The sequence below is a fragment of the Corvus kubaryi genome, unplaced genomic scaffold (genome assembly GCF_017639235.1).
Source record: "Corvus kubaryi isolate FWS band 111438036 unplaced genomic scaffold, C.kubaryi_AGA036_p1.0 split3-73, whole genome shotgun sequence".
In the NCBI taxonomy this organism is placed as follows: Eukaryota; Metazoa; Chordata; class Aves; order Passeriformes; family Corvidae; genus Corvus; species Corvus kubaryi.
This window is the reverse complement of record NW_024582091.1, coordinates 23,662,114-23,684,819: the sequence shown is the minus strand read 5'-3', so window position 1 is coordinate 23,684,819 and position 22,706 is coordinate 23,662,114. Positions and strand designations below refer to the sequence as shown.

The 22,706-nt window shown below is 38.5% G+C and overlaps 1 protein-coding gene across 1 annotated transcript in view; it reads left to right on the top strand.

Moving 5' to 3' along the window:
- LOC121659007 (prolyl endopeptidase) overlaps window positions 1–22,118 on the top strand; it is a 92,229-nt gene extending 70,111 nt beyond the window's left edge. The window contains exons 11-15 of the mRNA XM_042016683.1: window positions 6,119–6,255; window positions 11,880–11,974; window positions 15,079–15,210; window positions 19,536–19,692; window positions 20,482–22,118. Coding sequence (XP_041872617.1) covers window positions 6,119–6,255; window positions 11,880–11,974; window positions 15,079–15,210; window positions 19,536–19,692; window positions 20,482–20,776 — 816 coding nt within the window. The 3' untranslated portion in view covers window positions 20,777–22,118. The remainder of the gene's footprint in view (window positions 1–6,118; window positions 6,256–11,879; window positions 11,975–15,078; window positions 15,211–19,535; window positions 19,693–20,481) is intronic.
- Window positions 22,119–22,706: the final 588 nt, after the last annotated feature.

Here is a 22,706-nt window from a genome sequence, read left to right as displayed (position 1 = left end):
TGTCTGTCTCTACACTGTACACTAAGTCATCTTCAAGGCAAATTGATGAAAGGAGTAACTGTACCTGACAGATTCTAATTATTCTGCTGCAGGAAGCTCTGAGATTGCACTGAAAGGGGCAAAGAATAAACAGAAGAGGCACGAAGCCTCTCTGGTTGCAGAAGTAGAGTGTGTGTAGGGGTCTCACTGGATCCCATTTACCACTAAGGCTTTATATAAATGGGATGATACCTTTTAGCTTATCTAACAAAGAGTGATTTAAATTTCTGCCATGCCAGTCTTGCAGGATTTGTGATCTTTCACCTGTATTTTTCTCTTGTCTTCCCCTACATCCTCCCACCACCCTGTGAGAGACCTCCCTGCAGTCAATTGCAGCTAGGCAGCTGAACCTAGTAGCAAGGAGACATGTCTTCTAAAAGACCATCTCCTGGCACTTTGCCTCTGTCAGCATGAGTCTGCTTTTTGTGCCGGTGGGTGGGTGGTGAAACAATTTCTTCTGAGCGGATTCTTGATTATTTTCATAGTGCTTTTGCAAACGTCTGTGGTGGGTGTTCTTCTTTCTGGGTTTTACCTGCATGAATTTTTACTGTACTGAGTTACTTTGGCCCCTCTCCAGCTCTGTGTTAAGCAAGCTTTGCAACCCACACAGAATTGCTTTGAAGCTAATTTAAGAGGCTTAAAGAAGATGGATGAGGATTCCCCTCTGAAGAAAGGAAACCTCAGATCCTGTGGATTTACTCTGTAGTGGTGACAGTTCTCTGTTATTTTTCCTGACTTCTGATTCATGCTCTATATAAGAATACAAGAACTGGTGGTTAGTAAGAGCTGCTCTTACGGGTGGCCATTGGCTGGCTGCCAGAGCTGCCTAAGGGGCCACTGCTGATCTTATCCTTGGGTCCATGCCACTGCTGCAATAAATAGGGAGTTTTGCTTCTGATGAGCTATATAGTCTTTAGCCCCAGACTAGTGTCAGGTTTTTTGTAAGGTCAGAGGTGATGAGGGATGGAATGGGCTATGGACAGGTGCTGTGGAAGGCAGCACATGATTCTGGTTGAATCAGTGAGTTTTCTGCCCTGGCATCTTGAGAGGATTTCTCCTTGCCTGCCAGTTCAGCAGAAGTGTTCAGACTTGCTGGTGTGAGAGCAGGGTCTTTGTGACTTGCCTTCCTGAAGCACCAAGTGTTAGGGCTTGTCGGTGGGACGTGTTCCTATGTGGCATTGTTCAGCCTCAGGCACTGTTATCTCGGTACCTAAATATAGGTTTGAAAACCTTGATGTTCCATCTGTGCAGGAAAACTTTCTCCAGGGGCTACTCCTTTAAGTTTACTGTCCTGGTCACCTTTCAAAGATACTAGTGTGGGATTTTTAAAACAGTGAGCCTTTAACAAAGCATTTGGGAATTGACATTTGGGAATTGACATTTCGGAAAACATGGGCAACGTTATATGATTTACTATGAATTCCTTATGCTTTTCTTCCACAAATCTCAAATGTTGGTGTGTTATGAGAAATCTTCACTTAACAAGGGAAATACTTTATGTGCAACTGGATGTTTGAAACTCAGTTCCAAGAAGTAAAACCTGAAGTAGTCATTCCCTATAGCCCCTGTGTCTGGGGTTGCTGGGACTGAACAGAATGTTTTGCCTCCCCAGTGCTGTCTGTAACTTTGTGGTGGCTGCAGCAGTGTGTGAGGGCAGCTGTTCTTACCTAGAAGCAGAAAACAATGACTAAATTTCACAAAACTGCTAAATCCTGTGTTTGATTCAAGTGAAAAGGAATTATCTCAGAAAAATTATATAGGAGACATTGGAAAAAATTGTTTTAAAGGCACTGTTGTGGTGTTAATAAACCTAAATTATTGAACATGAATTTTTAATAAGGAGCATTCCAGCTTGATTTATATGCCGTTTTAATTGCTCCTTGTAAAATTTTTTGGCATTTCACACAATGGATGTCAGTCTAATGACAAGTGTAATTCTTACCTGGTTTTGATCAAGCACACATAGACATGGAAACATTTGCTATTTCTGGTATGTAATACCTAATCTTGAAAGAGAGTTTGAGAGAGACATTATTAGAATAACTACTGGCTTCCTAAGAATAATTAGCCTACTGTGACATAAGGAGTGTTTTCAAGTCTCAGAAATCAAAGTTTCTTTTCAGGTATAAAATTCATGTTTTATCTACAGGAAATAATTCTTTTTGACAAGACAAACTGATCACTTTTTAACTGGATTTTAATGCTTTGCCATTCATGAGCGAGTCAGGCAAATGACAAAAGATTTCTGAACATTCAGATATTGTTCACAGTTCAAAACATATATACATTAGACCCATATGGACAAGATTATTTTAGATGTGTGTTTTACAGCAGTATTTCAAAACCTGTGTTGAATACCTTAGAAGGTTAATTTTAAATGTGTACGGGTTTGCAGTTGGTTTTTTGTGTAGAAGGATTTTAGGTTTTGTAAAAGCAAGATGATTTCAGGTGCACTTTTCTTACCCCAACATCTTTTAATATCTCCATTATATAAACAGAAAAAATAGTTCTGAAAGGGAGTAAAAGTGAAAATAAAACCTCAGAAGTTGTTGAGGTTTTTAATTTTTAAAAATTGAAGTTTCTATTCAATGTCAGTAATTTTAGGTATTTTTAGTTATGTGGCACAATATGAGTGCATGAGTTTTACTTATTTGTGGGGATTATTGTGTCACTTTCTTTAATATTCAAAATACTGATTTCATATTTGCTCGTAAGAGAAGTGCATGTCGGATGATTGCCAAAATTATTTTTAATTCTGTGTGTAAGTATCAATGTCTGTCTGTGTTATCTCTGTAGATAAATGAAAGAAAAACTTCATTTGCAGCATCTGTTTTTCAAATCTTTTTACTTTTCTAAAAGACTTAGTTTTGCCTCCTGGTGACTTGAGATGGAGAGGATGCTTCTTGTCATAGCAGAGGCAGAGGTGGATAAATATAGAGTCTTTCTGAATTAGTGTCTGTGTCTACAATGCAAGCTGATATTTCCCCTCTTCCCTAAGTGAACATTCACTAACATAAATACTGCACATTTAAAGATAATAATTAGGAGGACAGAGAGCTCCCCAGGAATGAATGTATAGAACATTTTTATCCTGTTCAACCCCTAAGTAAATTTACAAGCCCAATCACAGAGCTGTTAACTGTATTTGCTTGTAAAACTTATTCTGTAAACTGTCTCTGACATAAACTTCCACTGACTTTTTCAGGTGAAGATGGAGTGTAAATTGCTTTCAAATGCTAAGTTTAAAAACCAAAACAAAACAACACACCACTCTCTAAATATATATGTGTGCACTAAAGAAGAATGATAAAGACTGGGCTTTGTGTAGCTTATACAGCTTAATTTTCATGTAATTTATAGCAAATAGTGTTGCTTTTTCCTTGCATCACAATAAGTAGACTAGAGGCTATAAATGTATGCCTCAGGTTCTACCATCTGAATTGAAAGTGGTTCTGGCACTGAGACCCCACTGCCATGTGACACAGGGATATTAGAGGAAGACAAAGCTATGGCTATTCCAGGGCTGCTGTACTGCTCCAGCACTATGGTCCTAGAATAGCACCAAGGGTTGCACACAGCAGGAGTGCCCTGTCTACCACACAGCATTGCTGTTGCATTCCTAAAGGCTGAAGATACTTATTTTTAGCAGGTCCCTCCTTGAATGGTGAGTTTCAGCGTTCATAATAGTACTTCTGAAGTATTTTTCTCCATCCTTTTCCCTTCAAATAAATTTTTCTAACTTGTCCTCTTCTTACATATGCTGAGTTTAGTGACATGAGACCTTATTGGACAATATATGAACAATGAGTAATATAATGTGGCTGGCACAAGTGGATCACTCCTGTCTGTGATAAAGCAGAAAAATGTAGTACCCTTTTATGAGCATTTACCATTGTAAAAGCTGACAGCATCTAAAATTAGGCATGAAACACCATCTTGGGAATCCTTTTTAGGGCTTGCCCTTTGCAGTTTACCTTAATCTTTGAGATAGAAGCACGTCCCTTTATTGGTTACATGAATAAACCATTGGACTTGCTTCAGAGATAACAGCTAATTTAAAGGTGAGATTGAATCAGTTGTTGAAAATAGTCTATCTGGAGAAGCTTAAATAGCTTCACATATCTTAGCGTCTCGCTGAATTGATTTCCACCCCTCTCTCGTGTGTTCATCTTGCAGGGAGAGATAATCATTATTTTAGCAAAGATAGGACTGAAAACCCTTAAATTGCAAGTGTCAGCTTGACATGCATCTTTTTTTTCTGTTGAGATTTCATTTAATGGTATGTTTTATCTTAACTGATGACAATAAAAGCCCTACAGAAGTCAGTTTTTAGGGAGTTGTAAAAAAAATAAAGTCCTCATTCAGAAACCAGCATTAAAATTCATGGCATATTTTAATCATCAGGAAAGGACTGGCCAACAGCAGTAAGTTTCTGGAAATGTAGAAAGGCCAGGTGCTCGCTTCCCGAGAATTGCCAGCACCAGCTGGAGTTGATGGATGGTGTTTTATGGAAGAGTCTCTGGGACTCCTCATCATCATCCTCAGCAGTTCTCCTGTTCATCAGTTATTTTGTTTGTTTATAGTGTTCAAGTAACTATTTAAAGTGAAAATTCTTTATATTCTACCGTTCTGAGAAGCACTTTGTCAGTTAAGATACAGTTATGGCTGCAGTTGGAAACAGTGATTTCATCTGTGTAAAAATGCCCTTAGACTTTTGTTTTTTGGGTTTTTTTCCATCTACTGGGCACTGTGAAATACTGAATTTTTATCTGTAATATGTCTAGAGGTTTTGGTAAAGCCTTTGGAGGTAGATGTGATTTCATTTGAAATTTCTCACATTTCCTTAGCAAAGATTGAACTAAAATTAAATGTGATTACTTTGTTTTCAGCATGCCATGTGGATTTACATGTTTCACATTACAGGCAATGCTCAGAATAAATGTGTTGCATAGGTTCATATTACTGGTGAGGTTCATGTCTTGTAAAAATAGAACCTGTTGATCATGTGCGTTATAAATCACAGTAGGACTATTTCCTTTAAAAGCAGAGATTGTAAACAGGCAACTAAATTATAAGAATGTGTCATTTTTCATTTACTACATTTTTGTTCTAATTAGAGTAGAAGCTGCAATGATGTTAAAGCGAGGCAGTGAAAAGGAATCAGCCAGAATTTTAGGACAAGCAATAAACTGCATTCACAGCCACGTGTTTTGCTTGACTGGCAAAATATGACACAGTGGATCCCAAATTAGAGTATGCAGGCAGAGACATGCATCAAAACAAGAAGATGTGGGAACTGTGTTAAGCAATTACAAGCTGTGTTTGTGTACATGGAGTTCAGCTTTTAACTTCACACAGTGCTGTGGCAGCAAGCAATAGAAAGACATATGAAAGCATGTGCTATGTGGATACTTGATGTTTTGGGAGCTGGTTTCCTGAAAGCCAGTGGGCAGTTCAGTTGTCTTACATAATGGACTGGGGATTCTGCAACTTCTCCTGGTTCTAGTTGCTACATAATGTCTGAAAATGCACCAAGTGCCACAAAAGTTTCTGTCGTGGCTTGTGTTTCCATCCTGATGAGGTGAAGCGTTTCTGAGACAACCTTGAAAGACTGGGCTTAGTCCACTTTTGCTGGACACAGACTTGCCCTGGTGAATTCATCTGTGCAGGTAATCTGGTTTTAGTTCTGTTCTCTGTGCCAGCTCAGTCTTTGCTCTTTTCACATGTGATGGACCATGTAGCCCTTGTGTTTTCCCAGTCTTCCCTTGCAGAGAACTGTATTCTTTTGGCAACATTTTCTTAAACCCTCTTGTGTGTAGAATTGATAGAAAAGACACCTAAACATGATATCATCATACCATCATTTGTATTGTCTCATTTTGATACATTTTCCAGAGCTATTAAGAAACCAAACTGGTGGTGCCCATTGCTGAACCTGACCTGGGCAATTGGTGCAAGTTGCTCAGAAGGTTTTACCCATCAGGCACAACAGAAACGATCACCTCTGATTCTTTTTAACAGCACTTGTGGAGAGTTACAGCACTAAGAGCATTTTGTATTTCTTTTTCTCTTGTCTTAGGTTTTCTACCCTAGCAAAGATGGCACTAAGATCCCAATGTTTATTATTCACAAGAAAGGAATTAAATTAGATGGTTCTCATCCTGCCTTCTTGTATGGATATGGAGGCTTCAACATATCAATTACACCAAGCTACAGGTAAGCAGGGTGATTCCCACTTTCTTCTGAAGTATCTGGTGTTAACAACTGTCACAGACTGTGGGCAGAGTGGACAATGAATTTGACAGGATGCATTTCAGGTCCCTGAGGAGCAAGATGGGCGCCATAAGGGCTGCCTGCACATCAGTGCCCAGGCATCATTTGTTAGGCTTTGTTAGTTCTGAATTCAAGGGTTTTGCCTGGGCTCACAGAAGAAATTTTGCCAGAGCAGAGAAGTGCTCTGCTCTCCTGAGGTTTACAACAGTCACCCAGCCTTTAGGATTACACTTTAACCTCTTCCTGCTCTGTCACTGAGTTCAACAGAAAATCATGGACATATATATTAAGGAAATATTTGAGCCCTTTGCTGAGCTAATAACATAGGAAGTTTTCTTTTTTCAAGTTAAACAATTACCTATGTCTAGATAGTATAGAAAATCAAATGTTTGGCTAAATTAATGTAAATAATTAAAATTTGGGTGTGTTTTCATATTACATTTCTGAGATTATGTCAGAAGCAAAATCCTTCTATGTCCCATACGATCAAGAAAGAGGAAAGAGGATTGTGTCTTGAGACGCAAATGATACTGTCTCCACAAATGCAAAGCAACACTTAAACCAAAAATGCTGTGTGCAGAACAGGCTTTGTAGCTCTCAAAAGCCGTAAGCTTTATTGCATAGATGATCTCTTTAAAGAAAAGGCTTATTTCTTAAGCAAAGCATTTTGAATAGACTTGCTAAGAGGCAGTGTTTGAATACTTAAGAAATGCTCCTAGGTGAGGCAGAGGAAAAAAATGGAAAGGGCTGAATAGAGAACAGTTTTTCAGGTAGCAGAAGAGCAACTCACCGCAGAAAAACAATCTGTTACGAAACAATCCTATTAAGTTTAGGTGCTACCAGTCTTGTTTTAGAGTTAGTACATTTCAAGAAATCCTTTTTAGTGCTTGCCTTTCTTGTTTGCTGTGATTGTATTTCTGAATAGCATTTACAGTTTCTCATCCTTTTTAGCAAATACCTTGTCTAACAATGGACCTCCCATCTTGTGTTCTGTGATTATTTGTAAGCTTTTTATCTGCCTCATAAAGCTACACTTTTAATTTCCTGTGGTTCTTGAGAGACACAATTATATAACTAGCATAGTTTTCAAATTCCTTTTTAGTTAGGTTCAACCACTGATTTATTACAGTTTATTGTAAATGCTGAAAACTGTGATAAAACTTACCATGCTTTCTTTTTTAAAGAACATAAAATAAATATTACATATCTATTGATTTAAGGTAAAATTTCACATACTGCAGAGCTGACACAAGCTGGTTGCTGGCAAAAGGAGAAGGTATTTCACATTGCCTACTTCCATCTCCCATCCATTGGCCCTGGTGCTTGCTGGAGCCTTTGCTAAGCTGATTTACCTCACAAGAATGACAGAAAACTATCCCAGCAAAACAGAGTGGGTGGTTTTCTGCCATTTTGGCAAGCTAAAAATTGATTCCCGTAGGAGTCCAGCAAACAGCAGCAAGAGGGTGCAGCTGACATTTAGAAGAGAGGAAGATGGGAGGTAGGAGCAGTGACCTATATTTTCCTGAACCCCATGAAACCTTCATTATACAGTTCATAAATTAAGAATATGAGTTTGTAACAGTCGCTTAAAAGTAAATGCACAGAGAACAATCAGTGACCTTCAGATTTAAATATTTTATCCCACTGACCATGTAAATAAAACATGATTGGCTACACCTCCCTCCTTATTCTCTCCCTGTAATATCAAGATACGATTTCTCGGCTGTCTCTTTCTAAAAGAAAAAAAAGCCAAAGCCTTCAAATACATGTTTATGGCTAATAACTTGAAAATTGTGTACTTGATGAGGGAATGTGTTCCAAAAGTAGGCAGGCAAAATCAGGGAAAGGAAATTGTGAGAGAGAATTTATGACAGAAAGGCAGGATGTCCAGTTCACCCTTTACCTGGCAGATTCCACTAATGTTTTACTCCATCCCTGTTACTGTATACTACAGCACTCCACAAGGAGTTCCCAAGTCCAAGTGCTGTTCCAGCCACAGCCCAACACCACTATTTGGTTTTTTTTTTTTTTTTTTTTTGATGGCAACAGGCACAAGTGCTAGAAAGCAGCCACAGGATGGCCAAGGCTGAGACTTGCCACATCGTTCACCTGGTCCTGAGCTGAGATGTAGCTATGGAAATGTAACCAGGTAGTAGCCAGCTTACCTTTAAAAAACCAAAAAAAATATTCCTAGCTAAACACTCCTGGGTTGTTTTATTTAAACTTAAGGCTCTTAGAACTTTCCACAAAGCACTCCATCTTCTCCTTTCCAATGGTTCAATTCTGTCCTGTATGTCTTCCAGCCAGTACAGTATTTTCTTACTGGTATTTCACACCCATTAGTGTGAGCCAGCTCTCTGCTTTGGGTAGCTTATTTCTGCTTAATTCAGAAACTAGCATTCCTTTTCACATCAAAAATGAAAAAATCTTCTTCACTGAAAGCAATAGAAACAAACCAACAGGTTACAGGATCCAGAAATAACTGCAAGAATGACAGGCCAAAGTCATTAAGTCAGTTACAGTAGTGGTTTATTTTTGAATGCAAGCATGCATCTTTCATATGCTTCTCTGGACTGGAGAGCTGCATTTGGTGGCATTTTGAGATGGTGCTTGCTAGAGAGAGTACTGTCATTAATTATACAGCCCACATAGCAAGTGCAAGTGAAGGCTGATGGAATTGATACCAGTGGCTTGGCAGAGCTGCTGGGGAGATGCCATCACAAACCCACTACTAATGCCTCAGATTTGGCTAACCACGCTGTAGGAACCAACATGTTTCCCTTCACTGTTCTGTGTGTGCCTGCGTGGGTACAGGAGAAGCAATTTCTAACTCATCCTGGAATACAGCTGGTTGTGCAGCAGACTGTGAAATTGCATTTCACTGCCAGGTTGTTCCCAGCCTTTAAGCAAAGAGGTGCAGGGAAGAGAGACTGTGAGCCTGGAGAAAGGTCAAGCAACAGAGCAGCCCTCAGTGCAGAGTGGAGGATTACTCCTTTTGCTTATTCTGTTACTGCTCCCTTCAGCTCCACAAAAACTGAGAAAACAACCAAGTCCAGTGACTCAGGACTTCTTCTCCATCACCTGTGCGCTAGCCTCCATTTTTCTGTCAGCTCTAATACCTGAAATCAGATTAGTAATTCTGGGAAAGTGTTCTTGCTCTGTGAATCATAGATCCTCACATTGTTCTCTACTGTAAAAAACAATACCTGATTTATTATTTTTTGTGTTATGCTCCTTAAGAGTGATGAGAGGGTCTGGAAGGAGTTCTCCAGGGCGGTAACTATTTTCTAATCCCTCCGCTGACTCCATCCTGAACCTGTTGCCCTTTCCTTTATCCTGCTTCCAGGAGAGAAAGAAAAACAGGTGTAATGAGCAAAAGGCTGCAGGGACTGTTAGAAAGAGCAGGGACCCAGACTTTCTTTTGCAGAATGAGACATTTTGTAGCCATCCAGGTTGACTGGGCAGTTTGCTGTGACTCGGCCACAAAGGTGACTTGAAATCAAATTTGTAAGCAAGAATCCGCCTGGAAAAACACAGGAGGCAGTAGTAGGGTTGTGTGTGAAACTTGAGCTTTGTGCTGTCTGATTACCTGGAAGTTTCACTTTTTAAAAAAGTAATAAGTTCAGATTCTATGCTTATAAAACCTGGTTCCTTGAACTTAAAAGTACTTTTGAGAAAGTTTGTTACAAGCTCAAGGCATGTGTCTCAAAGTATTGATCAAGTTACGGTCCTGACTCACCATGATCCCTGAGACAGGCACAGTTTCTTTCAGCAGGTGGAAGAGGATGGACTCTGTTGTGGAGTATTTTATTTTTTCAGTATTCTCAGGCAATATATTTGGGAAGCAAGCTCTTACCTTACCTGCAATTCTTACTACTTCTGATTATTAGGGAATCAAGTAACTTTGGACCAAGAGGTCCAACGTTTGAGACAGACAGGGAAAAGAAGTGGAGAATATTTTGGAAGGTTTTGTGACTCTACATACCAAAAACTAAGAAGCCACACTCTAATGAGGCAATCTACTGTCAGGCTACTCCACATTAGCTGTGTAGCAACCTGTTGAAATTAGGAGTCCTGGAGTTTGCCAGTGGAATGCTCTCTGGCCTTTGGGCAATGTGCTTACAGAATATCGATCTTGCATTTGATCAGCATGTCACAGCAATCTAAGGAAAATGCAATTGACAGTGATGGTCTTGAGAATTGATTTTACAGAAGCTGAGATTATTCATGCCTCCTGAGCCATCTGATGGCCACATAACCAGCCTAGGTGGAAAAGTTTTCCTTTGATGGTCATGAAAATGCAGAAATCTCTTACCAGTTATCCTTGTGCTTTTTATTTCCTTACTTCTTGGTATATACTCTCAAGAACATGTGCCAGTACGGAGATAATTGTTTTTGGAGGTATGAAAATTCTACCTGTTGTGATACTACATCCACATGAGAGACACGGAAGGACTACCATCTTTCAAGCCATTTCTAATAAGCAGTAGTGGGACTTAAAAAAAGACCCAATCCTTGCCCTTGTGGTTGAACAAATTTAATTTCTGCAGACAGTGGTTTCTGGATGAGCAAAGAATTCAAGTAAATAAGAAATTTAAACCTACTAGAGGGGAAAAAAAGACTTGTTGAGGTTAAATTTTAATATTTTACTTGTCTCCTTGGCATATGTGTGGTTGGCCTTCTGCAGCTTCTGCTATGTTAAGCTACTGCCTCAACAGATCAACAATTAAATTATTCTAATTGTTAAATATAATTTAAATTACTTCAGTCCATTTGAAAAAAAAATGATAGTAATATTTTTGATCATTTTGCAGTTTGGCATTTTAAAAAAATATGCTGTTTTGGCTTTCAGACAGGTTCAGGAGATAGTAGGGGAGGCAGAACCTGTAATTTTATGTTATACTATTTGTTTTGTATTTAGCAGTGCAAGAGGAAAATGAATAAGAATGGGATTGGCCAGCACTTTACTGCTGACCACGGCACAAAAGAGTGGTAGATGCAGAATTTTTCTTTGCAAACACAGTATTACGAAGGCCCAGAAGAAATATATTAAGCAGAGGTTAGGTTGAAAATAGCTGCTCATAAACAAAGATCAAGTGCTGATCTTAAGTTTTAATTCTTTGCTTTCTTCCTAAGTCTTGCTTTCCTCTCTGAAGAAGTGGAGATCCCATGAAAAAGGAACAGTTCAGAAAGCTATGGAGGCCCAGTGGTACTGCATAACTCTAATCTGCACACTAATGACCTTGAAGATAATTTTTTAAGATTGTGGCATGTCCTGAGTGGCCATCTGTCAGGCCAAACCACTGGCCATTCTCCTTCGAAGAGCAGAACTAAGGGAGGAAGAGTGGACCAGCACTGGTTCCTTCCTCTCCCAAAGCTGCTGGGAGTTTCATTTCCATGGATAACCATTGTAAAAAGCCTGACTACTCAGGTCCGCCATCGAGAGGGACTTCATTCACAATTTCATCATTGATTTTGGGAGAGATCTTTCCCTCAAAGTATTTCTGCAGAAGTGGTGAGTGTATAAAAATTGGAAAATAAAAGTAATCCTCTATCTGCTTTTTCAGTGTGTCAAGACTTATTTTTGTGCGACACCTGGGAGGTGTTCTAGCAGTGGCGAACATCAGGGGCGGTGGTGAATATGGGGAGACCTGGCACAAAGGTAAGTCAGTCAAAGCAGAGGAACAAAACTGCAGGCTTAGCAATGAAAATTGCAACATTTTCTTTTCACTCCCTCTTCCATGCTCACATCTCCTTTTGCATTTTACTTACTCTGAAAAAAAGTAGATTTTTTCCTTACTTACATGTTAGAGCTGTACGTTGTCCAGTGTTAATCTGATGGTTTTCATTAGATTCTTTTAATTTTTGCCCCCTAATTAAAAACAGTTTTGTACAAAGACAATATTTTCCAAGAAAATAATTGTGGTTTTTTAAGCAAGATCAAGTTCCCTAGACTTAAACACTGTAAAAAGCAGCTATTTATCTTGAAATGATCTTAGAAAAAATGTCTGTCTGTATTGCAAAAGACCTGTCTTGCTTTCACATACCTCTTTCGTTATTGCAGGTGCGCAATTCTAAATCCCCAAGACAGCAACACTGACTATTTAGACTCTCTTGGTATCACGCACACTCAAAAAAAATCATTTGCAGAATTTTACAGAAGGTGTGAACTCTTGAGTTCAGAATATAATTCTTCCATATTGTTTTTGCATAATTTATGAATAGACTTTTTTTTTTTAATGTTTGATGAATGTGACTGGAAAAATTTCTTCACCAAAAGGGTTTTCAAGCACTGGAACAGGCTGCCCAGGGAAGTGGTTGAGTCACCATCCCTGGAGGTATTTAAAAGACACATAGGTGTGTCTTAGGGACATGGCAGTGCTGAGTTAATGGTTGAATTTGATGATCTTACAGGTCTTCTCCAACCTAAATGGTTCTGTGATTCTGTGATTGAAGTTCACATGAAAGCAACCGCTCCAGAAGTGCATTGACATCATCTCCTTCACACTCTTGGGGGATCCAACTTGTAGGCAACCATTTGACCTTTTAGGGTTTTTTAAGTAGACTTTTATGCCACAGAAAAACTAAGTCAAACACTGCAAAGCTCTGTCAATCTCTTTTCCCCTTTTCTTAACACTTTTGATGTATTTCTGTCCATGTTTTTCCCATCAAGTCTTTGTCTTAATCATTCAATTGTCTTTGTCCACTTGCCTTATTGTTGACAACTGTCCACATTCCTCTACGAGGGGAAAAAGCTTGAAAAGTCCTTCTTATCTCTGTAACATACCCATCACTATTTAGTGTTGATGCTTTACTCATATTCCAAGAATCTGGTAGATAAGTTGCCAGAAATGTTGTCAGCAAGCCAAATGTACCAAAGCAGTGGTGCTTGTGATGTAGCAATTTGCCATGGCAGTAATCCATAATATCTTTTTATCTGGCAAAATGGTATTTCCAGATCATTGCATCTTGATTTTACTGTTTCATCTGTGGTAACTATTTGTCTGGGTCATTTCCTCACAATTGAGTTAATTATGTAATAGTTTCATAAATAGAAACTGTATGTGCTTGCAGATACAGGATATTATTGCTAAAGATGAAGTATCCTTTTTTAATCTTAATTTGCTGATTGATTTGTAATAGATTTTAATAAAATTTATCTTAATATGATAATGCTTCCTTGATCCACCTATTTCCTGCTTGATTTTGACCCAAAGTCTTTTATTGCAGTTTCAAATAAAATATGTATGTGTTCTTTGTTAGTTCCAGAAGCAATTACAGAAGTTTTTTTTTGCTTAGGTTTAATTGTATAGATAGGATTCTGACTTTACACCAGCCTGGTACTTTGAGTAAAGAGTAAGATTTATTTCTCCTTTATTGCCCTATATTTGAAGACCTTTTTGTTGTCACAGTATGTCTCTCTTCAATGGTCTTGTTAATACGAGAATGATGTGTATTTGTTAAAAAAAAAAGACAAAAAAATTAAAATGTACTGGTTTCAGTTCTACAAGATCTTTATGATTAAATGTCAGACTTGCTAAACTTCTGCAACATAGAAATGAAGCAACCATTCTAAACTGGTTGTCTAGGATCACTTGATGGACAATGGAGATAAAGAGACGTTTCCAGACTGTAGATCATCTCACTTATTTTAGTGTAAAGTTAATTTTCCTGGAGGTTCCTGGACCATAAGGGGAACCTTAGGCAATCAGCTTGGAATAAACATCCAGCTTTCAAAGAAAGCAGAAAAAACTGGGCTTCCATTTCTGCATCCTTTAAGCCCCGCTTGCCTGTGTGGGCCACGGCCTTTGCTACAGGAACGCAAGGATTTTCTTCCTAGTTCCCATTTCTTCCTAGCATTTAATTGCCTGAGATTACCATGGTCTTTAGGTAGGATAACCTTTGAGGAGGAGCTAGTTTTAGTCCCTTGCCTAACAGGCAAGATTTGGACAACTGTGAGCTCTCTAAGTGGATACTCTTCTACTGAAATAATTGAAAAATTGTACGGAAAACCATCCTTTTCCTTCCCTATCCCACCCTGCAAATTTTTTGTTTTCAGACTTGGGAGTCTTATCAATTAAGACTTATCACGACCTACATTTTCTGTCATTATTTATTCCTTCTTACAGCTGATGACATTTGGAATTTCATTCAACATGATGGCATTATCTTAAGCATTTACATATTGAAAGTTAATGACTAAAATTCGAAAGCAAGATGCAACTCTGAAGTCCCTTTTTGACCGTAGCTATATATCATCTGGTTTGAAAACAGATGAAAGAAAAAAAAGTAAATTACCAGCCACATATTATATATCCAGGAAATTAGAAGTGCTTATTTTATACGGCTTATTTTATAAGCTGAATCTTTATTGCCTTAAGAAACTGTCACTGAGTTTAATGATGTTGAAGTCCCATTAGCTCAAACCTCAAGTGGATTGTATGTGGTCATTTAGTATATATTTTGCTGTGCAAAGCTTTTAGCTTTCCTTTCACTAGTTAGGAACATTACCTGGCACTCACTCCACAATATAGGTATGTATTATTCAGAGTTTCTGAAAGCATCAGAGTTATTGACACAACCATCTTATAGCCTCTTTGTGTTGACAGAATCTTTCATTTTTGCTGTCTTTCCGAGCTGCATCAATTATTAAAATGTTCATGAAACTGGAATAGTTCCCAGGTATTTTTGCACACATGTTTTTCTGAAGAGATGGTATTAAAAGGATTTGATGGTATCAACTGATTTGTTTTGTTTCCGTGCTAGGTGGTATCTTGGCCAACAAACAAAATTGCTTTGATGACTTCCAGTGTGCTGCCAAATACCTCATCAAGGAAGGCTACACATCCCCAAAGAAGCTGACTATTAATGGAGGCTCAAATGGGGGCCTTTTAGTTGGTAAGCACTGCTTGTCTATTTCCCAGGTTTGGTGCTGGGTTTTCTAAAGTAACCAGACAAAATTTGATGAGATCTGCCTGTCAAAAGTTGCCGGATTGTCAATGCGTTAATGTATACCAGGTGTTAAATAGGTACAGTCATTCTTCATTTGCTGTTTGCATAGGACTTTGGGATTCTGCAGTCTCTGGCAAAGGCTGACTGTTAAAAGCCACACAGTCGTGTGTGGTAAGAGCTAGCCCTGTGGTAGAATCACACAGAAAGTAAGAATGGTTTAAAAAACATTTGGGTTTTTTTTTTTCTTTCTTAAGATTAACCATTACAAAATAACTACTGAACTATTAATTTGTCATGTAGCATTGGGAAACTGTGTGTGGTCTGTTACAAATGCATCTTCTTCACTCAAATTTCACTGCTGTGTTCTTAAATTCAAGGAAATTAATAGCCTCCTCTTAAGCAGAAGTCTTGTCGCAGAAAGATCTCATGTTCTGTGCAGTCTAAGAGCTACAAAATTTATTTCTGGTAAGATCCCTATCTGAAAGTGTCTGAAAGTAGCAGAAGAAAAAGAAGGTGATTTTTTTGTGCAATTTTGAAAGGAAAAGGAGACACAAAGTAGTAATTTCAGGGTCTGTTTGCCTTTTTTTAAGCAACAGGAAAAGTGACAGTATGAAAGATTTGAGCTACTTGTGTGAGAAGGGGTTAGAAAAGGCACCTCAAGTTCACAAACAACTGAATTATAGAAAACCAGCAATTTTACCAGGCCCACTCTGCTTGGTCTCCTTTTTGTATTTATCTGCTGCTGTATACTGACTCTATTGGTTTTATTCGATTTTTCAGTGAATTAGCATCCAGCATAAGAAACAGGATTTGGAATTGTACAGATCTTTGGTCTAAGCCATCTTGGCTAGACCTGCATTATTATTTTTAAAAAGCAGTTGTTTTAAAGATCAAGTAACAAGTACTTGTAAAGTTGTGTTTTGGTTTCTGCTTATATGCTTCTCAGTAACAAGTGTCAGGAGGTGTTTGTGCATTGAAAATAGAAATGGGTGAATATGGTTAAGGATTAAAGCGTTTGCATTCCATTTGGGAATGTGGGCATTGCACAAGTCAATTTTATGTGAGCCTAAATATGTGTTTGGAAAAGCAGTTAAACTTAGAACATACTACATAGTGCCTGAAAATACTGGTCTGTGCTTACGTGGACTTCAGTTTCAGTCAGGATGAGGTGCATCCTACCCAGCTTCAGTAATAAAACCCCCTGGTTTACTGGCTGAACTATTCAGTTGGGCTCCTCAGTAAGGGGAAGCAAGTGACATCTGCAGGGAATACATCATTCTGATAGGAGACAGGTGTTAGGAATCTAGACTTCCCTGCTCTAAAAAATCTTGTTAGAATCCTCCCCTTGCATTTACTGGTAGATTACTATCAAGCAGGATTTCCATGCTCTTGATGAACCAGATAGGGATTTTCCTTGACTGGGTAGAATTAGGTGAATTTGGGAAATTCATGTAAGGTCTTTTTCATTAAAGCAAGAATTAATTTTGCAATAGTTGTTGATGCAACATTAGAGATCATAACTCATCCTTTAGGTTTAATGACTCACTGCCAGATTTTGTCCGTTCTTATTTATTGAAGAAAAAGCTGACAAGGAAGAGTATTGACACTCTTCCAAAATACTGTTTCCTTTCAGTCAGACTAACAGGAGGTGACTCTGAGGACTGCAGAGCCCTGAGCTGTTGCCTCATTCAACCACAAAACAAGACTTCCTTGTCCTGCAGTGTGATCCCCAAGCTGAGCAGAGTGGCACAGCTGTGAGCTGAAAACCCTCCTGCAAATGCAGTGTTTGACCTCTCATGTTTGCTAGACAAAACCAGTTCCGACGTTTTGAAGGCGTATTTTCATACTGAATTTTAAAGCTCAAAGTTATGTATAGAGGGATAAAATTCACAAATAAATTGTTGTTCCACATTGTACTTCATTAATTAATATAATTAAGTATTATGGCTAATTAAAAAGGTGCAGTGTGCATGGATGAGTGTCTCCATGGATGATCTCTTACTGAAGTAACTACTTAAGGAACTAGCAAGGACCAATTTCTTACAAAATCCTGAGCAACAGACAGTGCTCCAAGAGATACTCTGAAATAACGACTATTACAATGAAATGTTATGGTAGTTGTTTTGGCTTTTTCTTCCTACCAGAATGCAATTTATGTTCATAAAAGAAAATAGCTTGAAAGGGGGGGATCTGATCAAAAGCTTCAGTTAAAACCTAAAGATCTTTTACATAGATCTCTTTAGGGGTCTATATATACTTTATCGAAACGACTCATAAATAAGGAAGAGTTAGCATAGTTACATATCAGAGATGACCAGGAGTAAAGTTTCATCTTTCAGAAAGTAAAAATCATGTTTAAATTAAGAAAATAGGGTAAAGTGTCAACTCTTCGCAGGGACTGACAGACCACAGGAGACTGATGAGCAAATTGCTTCCAATATTAAGATTAGCAATGACATTTTTCTGTGCACATCAGAGGCAGGAAGCTGGCCAGACGATCCGTGGGACTTGCAGGTTAGTGAGATGTAAAAGGAGCATTCAAGAAAAATAATGGCAAAGCAGAACAACTAAATGGTCTGTTTGTATTGATGTTCCCTCCTGTGGAGTGTGGGGAGTTCCCTGCACCAGTCTGTCTTCATGGGGAGTATTCTGGGGAGCTGACTCCAGTTGAAGCATCAGCAGAAGAGGTTCTGGAATGAATCAATCCAATGAAAAGCAGTATGTTGCCAGGACCAGATGGTGCACATGCAGGATCCTAAGTGAACTCTGATATGAAATTGCAGGCTACTAAGCCTGAATATCTGAGGAACAGAAGGGGGCAAGTGTAATGCCAAGTTTTAAATGGTTCATGGTGATACACAAACTGCAGATGAGTAAATCTGACTTCTCTAATGGGCAAGCTAGTTGAAACCAATAAATAATAGCTGACATAAGAATTCTGCAGGCTGAAGCTACAGCTTTCAAATGTATTAGAGCTATCTGAAGGAGTCAGGCTGCATATGGGGCTTGTAATGGTGATCTAGGGGAGGAGTTATTCTTGGATTTCCAAAGCTTCCTCACATAAGGCTTTGAAAGAAAGTCCTTGCTGAGCTGGAAGCAAAGTCATGTCATAGCAGTATCATGGTTAGCAGGGTGCAAAGAGTGGCAATAATCAATCCATTTTCACAATGGACAAAAATGAGGAGATAAGAAGAATTTAGGAAAGATTATACCTACATCTTGATGCACAGGGAATAGTTCTGAATCAATTAAGGGATTCTGGGACCCATTGTAGTGGTTATGTGAAAATTTCGGTGCTCTTATTTCTTAAAATTCAAAAAAAGCAGGGGAACTTGTAAAACCAGCAGGCAAAAGGTTTAGATCAAGAAACAGGAATTGGAATTGAAGAACTTCGTGCCACAGGATATGATGAACACTGGATGAATAAACATTAAGAGAAGGAATAGTTGTATTTACAGGGGAGGTGTGTTTTGATGGCTGTTTAATAGGATGGCTGGAGATAACTCCAACTCAGAGAAAACTTAGAGTTCATCACATGATAATTAAAAGGAGAGATCTCCCAGTATTTGTTCAACACCTTTTCCCAGAGTATCTGCCAGTTGCCACTCTTTATAAATTGAACACTGAGCTTGATGGGCCTACTGCGGTTATTTTTAAAGTACATAAGCAAGCATTATTCTTAAAGAAATTGTCCCTCCCAGTTGTAGGAAGATAAAAACCGTAAAACAAGAAAATTTTAACAGCAGTAATTCCCTTTGTTAATTTGAGGTTATTCCACTGATTTTGTATCAGTCTGCCTTTATCAAAACTCTTTTCATATGGGTTTACATAGTAATTATGGAAGACAACTTTCATCAGTAAATGGAGGGCTTTTGATCCTGAATGCCCTTTTCTTTCTTGATACTAATATTAAAAGTTTAAACAGCGACTGGTTTAGGTACCTTCAGTTCCGTAGTTCAAAATGTCGCATGCTTTAAAAGTTCATTTCTCCTTCAGACCCAATTTGGTGGTTGGAAAGGCAGTTTTCATAGAGCAACATGTTTGGTGTCTGAAGAGCACAGAAATGGCTCTTAAGTTCTTTTGAACACAACATCTTTCAGAGTTGTATTTTTTATTCATTTTTGTATTTGCTTACAGTTTTGCTTGAAAGTCTTACTTGACTTCATATTCACTGACAGCCTTCTCTCTTCTGCGACTTGGTAGTGAACGTTTTACTGCTGAGCTTAATTCTTTAAGATCTGAATGCTAATGGAATTGTTTTCCTGTTGAAGCTGCCTGTGCTAATCAGCGCCCTGACCTATTTGGTTGTGCTATTGCCCAAGTGGGAGTGATGGACATGCTCAAATTCCACAAGTACACCATCGGCCATGCTTGGACCACTGACTATGGTTGCTCCGACTGTAAAGAGCAGTTTGAATGGCTGTGCAAGTAAGTGCCTTTAAATACTTTCTGTGGTTGTTAAAACATGTAGTCTGCTCAACAGTTTCCGGTTGTCATGATCAATACCTATTCTGATGATTACTTCATCCTTTCCCACACTGAATTTGGGGAGTTCAGCATTTCCTTCCAAAAGTCAGTTTTGAATAAAAGACTGTCTTCAAAGCCCAGTTGAATCAAGTGGTCATATTTTCAAAGACCTTTTTCTCCTAGCAGCTTTTAACAGTCGTGAAGTTTTCTTTCTGAATAATGACTCTTTTGGGCTATTAGAACAGAGTATTCTCAAGTGAACCCCTACAAAAATTGTATTTTTTACCATGAGGAAGGGACAGTCACCATTGTGAATTGTATTATACAATGTGGGTGGGATTTATTTGTAGGAATTGAGTGGCACTAGACCATGTTAGGATCTTAATTAATTTCTTAGCTTCTGTTGAGAGTCTCAATTTCCCTGTTTCCAGCAGGGTAGATCCTGCTATGGACTTGACAGGTTTTGCTGCAGTTACCCTGCTGGCTACTCGTGATATTTTGGACATTTCTGTGAGATGTACACATATGTCTCTCTGAAACTAAAGAAATGCACTTGCTTCACGTTTAAGAGCCAGAGATCTGTGGCCACTACTGCGTGTCAGTTGCCATTAGTGCAATTCTGATTAAAGTAACTGAGAACTGTTCTATTCTGAGTGCTAACAAATGCGACTGTGACGATTTCAATAGGAAAGGACCTTCTTGTTGGGTCTTGAAGAAAAAGATACAGAAACATTTGTGTGTTTTTCTCAGGTACTCTCCACTTCACAATGTCAAACTACCAGAAGAAGATGGTGTCCAGTACCCCTCCACGCTGCTTCTCACAGCGGACCATGATGACCGTGTGGTCCCTCTGCATTCACTGAAGTTTATCGCTACCCTGCAGTACACTGTGGGCCGAAGCAGCAAACAAACCAATCCGCTTCTCATCCATGTTGACACTAAGGCTGGGCATGGAGCAGGAAAGCCAACTGCTAAAGTTATAGAAGAAGTGTCGGATATGTTTGCTTTTATAGCACGATGTCTAAATCTTGAGTGGATTGAATAGGCAAAATGCTTATTACTGTCTCCTTTAGAAAACAAGGGCTTTAACATTTAAGAACAGCCACACTACTACTTGGTGTAGTACTTACATTTAAGAACTACAGTTTAATATTTTATTGATCCAACCTGCTATGGAGTTTTGATCTTCTGTGCTTCCCTCTTTTTGGCATTTCTTTGGGTTTTTTTTCTACTGCATTCCAAATTCCATTTTGAAAAGCATGTTCAAAAAAATAGCTGAGCTACTCTCAGTACTGTTGTGAAAATTTAGATTTCAAAATTAGTGCTAGTTGAGGTTATTTCCTGTAAACAATTTTAATGTATTTCATCTATAAACATGTCCAGATCATTTGTAATTAAATGTAAGTACTGTTCACATACAAGAACTCTGAGCATATTTTATTTACACAGTAATTTAAGAATGTAAATTGAAGGTGTTCAGTGATAACCATGAAAAACTGAAGAGACACTAATACAGTTACATCAAATATTATTAAAAAGCTTATATTACATTCTGTTCATAATCGTGTTACAATCTGTAATAATGATGTTGCTAAATTGTTCTTTCTTTCCAAAGAGTCTTCAAAATGTCACCAGTTTTCTGCCATTTATCTCTGCACAGAAAACTGGAGGCTGAAAAACTTGAAGAAGTCTTAGATTCTCACTGTAATCTCAGTCAAGCTATACAGATACTCTCCAACAACCTGTGTGAAGTTATTTCTTTAACTGTTTCTGAAGAGTAGACCAGGCACTGATTTAAATAAATGAACAAAAAATAAGCTAACAAAAAAAAAACAAAACAAAAAAATCCACCCCAACCCAAAGCCACAGCTTTGTCCAGATTGTTCAGGTTCAGTTTTTTTCTGATGCTTCTGACAGGATGTTCTCTAACAAGGGAAAATCTGAACATGCACACACAACCTAGTTTTGGCTGCAAAACAAGAGCTTGTAGTCAGACTCCCTAATGATTTGACACAGGCACATTATTTGAACTGCCATTTTTCCCATCTAAGCTGAAGAGCTATAAAGTAGATGTGAGTATTTGCCTACTGTCTAATCTCTCATGCGTTGCAGCAATTAAAGTTCGATTTTGCAGAGAAAAAAGTATTCTATCAACTATTATTAGTCTTGTTGCCCCTCCAGAAAACATCACTGTTTCTCAGTTTTGGATGAACTGATCTAATCTTACAGAATCATGCTTGTCATTGCATTCATACTTAGACCCTAAGGACTGTATTTTAACTCTGGGCTCAGGAGTTTTATCTCTAAGCAAATAGTGTCTCGGTGCAGGAAGAGGAGGGAGTGGTATTTAAAAGAGAGGGCAAAAATAAAAATAAATTTGTACCAGAGTCACTCTGTGTTTCCCTTATGATCTGGACTTCTTCTGATTCCCTCTGGAGTCCAGGAATGATCATCCTCTCCAGGCCTTTATTATGTATGGCTAATTTGATTTTAGGAGAAAATAAAAAATTATTTCTGCTTTCATAAGAAATACCACACCTAAAACTCATATGTGATTGGGGGTTTATTTGGGATCCACAGGCATTACAGTTATTTACGAGACACTCTGTAGACTTGCATTCTGATCACAGCATTGAATAAACAACCAGAATAGGGAGTTGAGGGAGGATTGGTTTTTTCCTTCCAGGCTGTGAAAACAGGGTGCAGATTTAGCACCCCCCTTTTCCCAGAGGTATATGAACTGCTTTCTTTGATCATTGGAAATTTTCAACAGCTTCCCCACGTGGCAGAAACAAAGCACATAAAGCTCTGCCATCTCCACTTGTAATATTCATAGTTGTGGCATGTGGCCTTCTATTGAATTTATAGTTACTGTCAAGATATCAGAGCTTCACCTCTGATGCAGAGCTTTGCAGGATAGGGTGTGTGGAAACACAGTCCTCAGACATTCGAGAAATAGAGCTGAACTGTGTCAG